Source organism: Meleagris gallopavo, chromosome Z (assembly GCF_905368555.1).
Source record: "Meleagris gallopavo chromosome Z, MGAL_WU_HG_1.1, whole genome shotgun sequence".
Classification (NCBI taxonomy): Eukaryota; Metazoa; Chordata; class Aves; order Galliformes; family Phasianidae; genus Meleagris; species Meleagris gallopavo.
In genome coordinates this window covers 69,798,920-69,806,487 of record NC_139435.1, presented here as the reverse complement: position 1 = coordinate 69,806,487, position 7,568 = coordinate 69,798,920, and the positions used below count along the sequence as shown (strand labels likewise).

General features: G+C 39.8%; 1 protein-coding gene across 1 annotated transcript; it reads left to right on the top strand.

Annotated features, from left to right (window-relative positions):
* The first annotated feature begins 218 nt into the window (after nucleotides 1–218).
* On the top strand, nucleotides 219–1,310 carry LOC104915325 (tetraspanin-36-like). Its single transcript, XM_010726172.3, has one exon. The coding sequence runs from the start codon at nucleotides 219–221 to the stop codon at nucleotides 1,023–1,025; it is 807 nt and encodes a 268-aa protein (XP_010724474.3). The 3' UTR covers nucleotides 1,026–1,310.
* Nucleotides 1,311–7,568: the final 6,258 nt, after the last annotated feature.

Sequence of the window (7,568 nt, the reverse complement as noted above, 5' to 3'; positions counted from 1 at the left end):
GCACAGTCAGTCCCACCTGGTATCTACCGACTATGCTGAACAAGTAATAACACACAGATATCTGCTTCAGAACTTAATCTTTGCACCAAGGAAGCCTATCAGCCCTGCTCTCTTGCAAGCTGTTTTTGGGTGGAGATGTCATCTGAGGCACCTGCTGAAGTGAGAAGGAGGCCTTTCAAATGGTGGTGGTGAGGGGTAACCTGCTAGGTCTGTGCAAGATGTGGAGAGTAAGGCGTGCACGCATGTCTCTGTGGGTCTCTGAGGACTCTTGGCTCAGGAATGTTGCTTGTATTCTACTATTGCTCCTTGGTGTCATTTTCTGTGCAAGTGCAGCAGTTCTGACCTTTGGTGGATACTTTGTGATCCTGTTGTGCAAGAACTATCATCATTTTTTTCCAGAGTCTTTCTTTCCTCTCCCTGGCTGGCTGGCTGTTGTAGCTGCGTTAATCCTGCTACCCGCTGGTATTTTGGCTATTTCCATTTCTGTAAGGAACTCCCGTTATCGCCAAGGGACTCTAATGCACCTGCTGCTAGTTCTTCTTTGTCTCCAGGTGTCTTTAGCGGTTTTGACACAGTTCTACTCTATTTGGATGTCAGTTGAGCTGAAGAACACAATGGGACAAGCCTTCAATCAGTACAATGGCACAAATTCCCTGACTCGTGGCAGCGGGACTGTGGATATGCTTCAGAAAAAGCTCCAATGCTGTGGGCTTCAAAACTATACAGACTGGCTAAAGGGATCAGCTGCTTCTTGGCATTTTCCACTTGAAAAAGCTCATATTCCTAGAAGCTGTTGTAAAAAATACGCTGACTGTGGGGGTGACTTAAACCAGCTGGATCAGCTATTCCAGGAGGGCTGCCTGAGGAAGCTGCAAGACCAGTTGTATTATGGAATGAAGTTCTTGTTTTCTTGCTGTGTTGTGCTTGGTATCCTAGAGCTGTTGGCTGGAGCAAGCAATGGCATCCTCATGAGCCATCAGCCTTTCTATGACTTCCGATTTCTGGAATCATCTGTCTTCTCATAGGTCAACAGGCAATGGCACCATTGCTTTCCTTGAATCTCTCTTGTGTTGTGACTGCATTGAAAGAAAACTTTTATGATGTAAATTTGCATATAAATCAAACCAATTGATCACTGGTGGTTTTTTTTTTTTTTTTCCCTTTTATGTTGCAATGCTAGATCAGTCTTCACCCTCAGTTCCTGTTCAACATCTGAAAAACTTCATTGCTGGAAATCCCAACAGGAAGTGTGAAGGAATCTCAGTATATGCTGAAACTGCTGCAAGTGCGTGATTGTAAGGCAGATGCATCGTTTTCTTGGGAATGTAAGAGAATGTTGTAAAGTCATGACCTGAACTTTGGAATAAGTCTTACTGGGTGAGATTTTTGAAGTGCAATTAAAAAGCAGATTCTTCCACTTACAAAGGTGCAGTTAATCCTTTGGTATTTCTTAAAGCTCGAACACTAACTTTCAGGAAAAAATAAATAGTGTTTCCTGAAGTGGCATGAGGGTAAAACCTTAAATAGAGAAGATATAGTTTATGGCCACAAAATAAATGTCTCCTGTTGTATTTCTTCTTACCTTCTTCATAGCAGCTCAGTAATTGAGTTTACACATGCTGAAATTAATGAAGAGAAAAAAGAATGTTTGTGTTTGTTCTGTTAAACCTTGGAATGAGTCAATTCTACTCTGTAAGAAGTTATGTGAAGGCCTTACACACATTGACTGACAGGAGCAATAGGTTACTTTTTCATTTAGATATGTGAATCTGTCTTACCTTCTTACCTAAACCTAATCTTGCCTTTTTTTTTTTTTTTTTTTTTTCTCCCCAGATATTCATCTATTCTGCTTGTGCTGAAAGGGGCAAATGCTGCTGTGTAGGGGCTGTCTGTGTTCTCTCCTGTATAAGTAATGCTGGTGCCTAGAGAGGCATATGTAAAGACTAGTGATGCTGGACTGTGTGGTTGTGTGTGCTTGTACATGTGTATCCAAGAAATGCTATCAGCCTCTCAGAGTGGCTGGGATGGCACATGGAGACAGCACCAGCTGCATCTGTTGCTGTAGGTAATTCCCAAGACCTAACAAGGCTGGGAACCAGGGAAGCCTTTGACTCCTGGAAGCTAGTGCTTTGTAGTTGTCAGCTAAATCATTATCACTTTTAAATACTATAAAAAATGGCTGGTATTTTATAACAGATTTTAGATTCCAAATCACAAGACAATAACTTGTATGTGTAAGGGGAAATATCTGTAGTCTGTATGCACTATGTGGGAACTAAATGTTGAAACATACTGTGGGGCTTCATATAAGAACCTAACAAACTTGATTTAAATGAAGGAAGTAATTACTCAATTAGCAGAGAGCAAATCTTCACAGAAATGAATCTTTCAAAGAAAAGAGGTGAATAACTGTGTCTTTGAGTAACACAAAGAATGAACCCTTCTTTATTTTGCTTGATGTTGGATGCATGGGGCAGTGAAATGATTTTTCCTGTAATTGGGTTTTTATGGTTTTGGAGTACCCTGGCACATAAATGCTTTTTGGAGCAAGACTATTGCTACACCACTACAGAGACAACGAAAATGACAGTGATAAGAACAGGAGGAAATTGAGTTTGTTGAGAAAAGCATGGTGGAAGAGTGGACTGAATGTGGTGCTCTCTTACCAATACCTTATTCAAGGGGGATATTTTTCTTCTTGGATCACTTCTTGTCCCTTATAACCTTCTCCTTACCAGGTTCTGAGCTCAAAGAATGGAAATGCTGCTTTTCCACATGCTAGTTGGGAAGAAAAATGGGCAATTTCAATGTGCTTATAGCGGATTTCAAATGTAGATGTCCTTACCTCCTTTCCACTATGCTGGAAGACTGGGTTATTCATTTCTCCTTCTGTTCTTACTGTATGAAGAATGTGATAATTCAAAAAAAGAAAAAAAAAAAATCTCTTAATCATAAGAAAGGACTTCTAAAACTCTTTAATTTTATTTTATTCTCCTGTGAGCTAGACGTCCCTAGACTTATCCTATGTTACTGTATGTCCCTCAGAACAATCACATTTGTTAATCTTAAAACTAGTACGAACAAAAGGCAATGTATGAAGATGCACAAGATAGATTTAGTATGAAAATGGTTATTTGTGGGGAGTCACTAGACAGAACTGTAAAAAGGAGTAATGTCCTATTTATGTAGATTTTTGAATATTCATTCTGAATAATTACTTCTGGATAGGAGTGACTTCTTTTTTTTTTAAAAAAAATGATATTTTAAGCAATGTCTTTCATGATGTGAGATATGTAAGTCCCTGGGTACCAGTGCAATATACACACATGCTTCATTCTGGAAGGATCTTCAGTGTTTTTCATAATCTACACAGATGAGCAGCTGTACAAGCAGTCAGCAAGTGATTTAGACTTCGTATTTCCAGAAATCGTATTGCTCTGGGCTTGAAGGAAAGAAAATGATACTCAGTGCAAAGCTGGAAATATATCCTGTAATTATTTTTTTTACAGAATATGCTGAAACCCATATATTCCATAAGTGAATCGATGATTTCACTATGATGTATGTCTTCTTAAAAGATAGTAGTCCAAAAGGCAAAATTAATACTTGTAGGTAAAAGTCACCATTGCCTTTTTTTCAAGTCCTCTGCTAGACTCAAACATTGGACTTGGCAAAGAGAGAGAGCTGGTTGCAGATTTATAACATGTCTGTTTTGAAACTGATTGTGGCTTTCTGACTCCTTCATCTGTACAGATGATGAGCAGGTTGAAATGATACTGTTTCTTTGTCTTTCCATCAGTCTGTTGGTCTTTTCTGTCTTTTTCTATTTTTTCCTTCTTTGTTTTTTCTTTCCCCTCCCCCCCCAGAAGATATCTACTCTTCCCCACAGTTTTTTCCTTATGCTGAACATTATTAGCATGTTTTAATCCTGAACAGAACACAGTCTAGCTCCTAGAATTATGAGGTAGCCCTCATCCAGTGAAGAACTGGCAAAGATTGCCCAGAGAGGCAGTGGCTGCCCTGTCCCTAGAGACATTCAAAGTCAGGCTGGATTGGGCTTTGAGCACCTGATTATGTTGTGGGTGTCCCTGCTCGCTGCAGGGGAATTATGTCAGATGACTTTTAAAGGTCCCTTCCAACTCAAGCAAATCTTGATTCTATGATCTAGTTGTTACCTTTCAGTTTCAACTTACATTTTATGTCACAGACACAGTGTAGAGCTCTGTGTTTTGCTAGGAGCTGACTGAAGATTCAAAGCTCACCAACCTTCCAGACCTGTTAAAAAACAACAACAAAAAACCCTCAAACAAACAGAAAGTATAGGTTTGATAATCTGGGAAGATTTTCTTGTTGTTTGGTTTTGCCAGTGAACCAAGAAGTTGTAGTGTTATGCCATATATATATTCATTTATATATATATATATATATATGTGTGTGTGTGTGTATATACATAAGAAGTCAAGTTGAATGACTACCATTAGCTAAAAGATTATGTGCAACAGCTAAGTGTGCTCTTTTCCTCAAATGAGGAAATTTCTTTAGAGCAACAACAACAGTAAGATTTTTGCCAATATCTGGCAGCTGCTACTTCAAACACCAGGAAGAAATCCTATTGTCTGCAATTTTCCCTTGAGCCAAATGGCTCTTCCAAAGCAGGGGAACATTTCCAAGCACTTTTCTGGGAGCCAACACATTTAGTTGACATTTAGTTGATGACTGAAGCGTTGAAGATGAAAGGCTTTGTGTCATTTATTGTTAAAATTTTCATGTGTCAGAAATGAGGTGTTTGTTTTTTTATATTTTTAGAATATAGCTTAATTTCTTGAAGACAGTTTTCTGTTGCTGCCTGCTGTATGCATGTATGTATGTATGAGGGGATTGAGTGCACCCTCAGTAAATTTGCATACCACTCTGAGTTGTGAGGGAGTGTTGATCTGCCTGAGGGGAGAAGGGCACTACAGAGGGACCTGGACAGACTGAATTGATGGGCCAACGTAAAATGTATGAGTTTCAGTAGGGCCAAGTGTTGGGTCCTGTATTTTGGTCACAACAACCCCAGGCAACCCTACAGGCTTGGGGAGGAGTGGCTGGAAAGCTGCCTTATGGAAAGGGACCTTGGTGTACTGATAGACAGTCAACTGAATGTGAGCCAGCAATGCGCCCAGGTGGCCAAGAAGGGCAATGGCATCCTGGCTTGTATCAAAAATGGTGTGGAGAGCAGGACTAGGGAAGTCATCTTGCCCCTGTACTCAGCATTAGTGAGGCCTCACCTCAAGTTCTGCGTTCAGTTTTTGGCACCTCAGTACAGAAAGGACATGGAAGTGCTGGAGCAGGTCCAAAGAAGGGCAATAAAGCTTGTGAGGGGCTTGGAGAACATGCGCTATGAGGAGAGACTGTAGGAAATGGAGCCGTTAAGTCTGGGGAAGAGGCGGCTGAGGGGAGACCTTATTGCTCTCTTCCAATACCTGAAAAGGTGCTTACAGGAGAGTCAGGTTGGTTTCTTCTCATTGGTGATAGGATGAGGGTAATGGCCTCAAGTTGCACCCGAGTAAGCTTAGGTTGGATATCAGGAAGCATTTCTTTACAGAAAAGGTTGTTAAGGACTGGAATAGGCTTCCCAGGGAGGTGGTTGAGTCATTATCCCTGCATGTGTTTAAAATCGGTTTGGATGTGGTGCTCAGGAATTTGATTCAGTGGAGGGTTGTTAGGGTAGGATGGTTAGGTCATGGTTGGACTTGATGATCTTTGAGATCTTTTCCAACGTTAGTGATTCTATGCAGAAACGCACCATGGAAATATAACCTAGTTTTCCACCTAGACAGGTAGTTTAAGAGAAGAGCTCAATAATCTCTTACAGTGAATTTAATCAGTTCAGTGTTGCTCTGATGTATAACTGTTTGGCTGCTAGAGTTAATTTTCTTTCTAGTAGCTTTAGTGGCACTGTGGTTTGAGTTAATGATGAAAGCAGCAATGGTAATACATCCATGGCTTAGCTGCTACAGAGCAGTGCTCACAGCATCAAGCCCTTTTCAGCTTCTCTGCCAGTGAGGAAGCTGAGGGTACACAAGGAGCTGAAAGGGACCACAGCCAGGACAGCTGACCCAAAGTGACCAAAGGGATGTCACATTCCATATAGTGTCATGCTCCACGATAAAATGTGGGGTAGTCAGGGTTGCTGATGCTTGGGGACTGGCTGGGCATTGGACCACTGGTGGAGAGCAGTTGTGTTTTTTGTTACTTACTTGTGCATTTATTTATTACTTATTAAACTGTCTATCTCAGCCCACAAGTTCTTGCACTTTTGTTTTTCTGATTCTCTCCTCCATCTTCCTGCAGGGACTCACTGAGCTGTGTGCTACCGAGCTGCCTGCTGCAGTTAAACCACAACCACAGCAGTTAGCTCTGTAATGATGAGTGAACATATCTGCAGTTTCACACCTTAAAATGCAGGAAAATGGTCGAGCTCACCTGGAATGAAATTTGTGTAAAGTCAGCACTAAATCCACGTGGGGATGCTGGAAGAGAAGTTTGTGCAGTCTAAACAAATCAACACAGTGTGCATTCTAGTGTATTGCCACTAGAGCTAAGTGAATAGTAAGGTTTTTGGTTGTGGGTTTTTTTTTTTTTTTTTTTTTTTGAAAATTATACTGCTGGTTTGAGAAAGAAAGATCAATCTTGTGCTTAAGGTATGAAAGATGAAGGTAGGAGGCTGCAGCTGAGGAGAGAACCTAGGGGGCTGTAAGAAATCCTTAAATCAACCTATTCATGTATTCCTTTCAGCTTTTGTCACTGTTGTGTATGTAGAGCAAATATTTTCTCAAACTACCAGCATGTTTCGGAGAGAATACTTGAATATATGATATCTAATTTATGTGTATAGGTATGCATATTTACAGATTGGATGCAGATTCTATTGTAGACCCTTATATAACAATATGTCAAAGATCGGTGTTCAGCTTATAGCAATAGGCAAGTAATTGTAATGAATATACTTCAGAGTGCTTTTGTGTCCTATCTGGAACTGGATTGGATGAGAAAGCTGAAACTAGCTAATTTAAATCACAATTTCTTAAAAAAAAAAAAAATCCTTTATAATTAAAGAAGCTTCAAGTGGGTAGCTCTAGAAATGTCCGAGTGATTTGCATAAAGGAAACCAATCTCTGTCCATCTTTTGAGACATGTCAGCTAGTGCATATTCCAATAATTCAACAGAAGTAGTCATCATGCTTTTTTTGGTCTTCAAACTGTTAGTATCTTGCAGTGATTTATACATTACTTTCTATGGAGATTCATCAGAATTCAGCTTTGTAAGTGAAGGTATGACTTTTGCAACTACATAAATGAAACAAGTTTTAAAGCTCCTTTGCCTAACAGGTTAAAAATAATAACTAAACCTCAAACCACACAGAAACAACAAGAAAGTAATCTGATAAAATATTTCAGAGTAACTATTAGCTACTTAAAAAAATGAAACACTTTAATCCAGGCTTTCACGTTATTTTGCTCTATTGCTGTTTTTAAAATGCCATTTCAGGTATATTAACAGGTACCAAGAATCTGATATTAGT

Bases quoted from the DNA above. Each gene is read 5' to 3' on its own strand.
- LOC104915325 (XM_010726172.3), top strand. From the start codon at position 219: ATGTGGAGAGTAAGGCGTGCACGCATGTCTCTGTGGGTCTCTGAGGAC.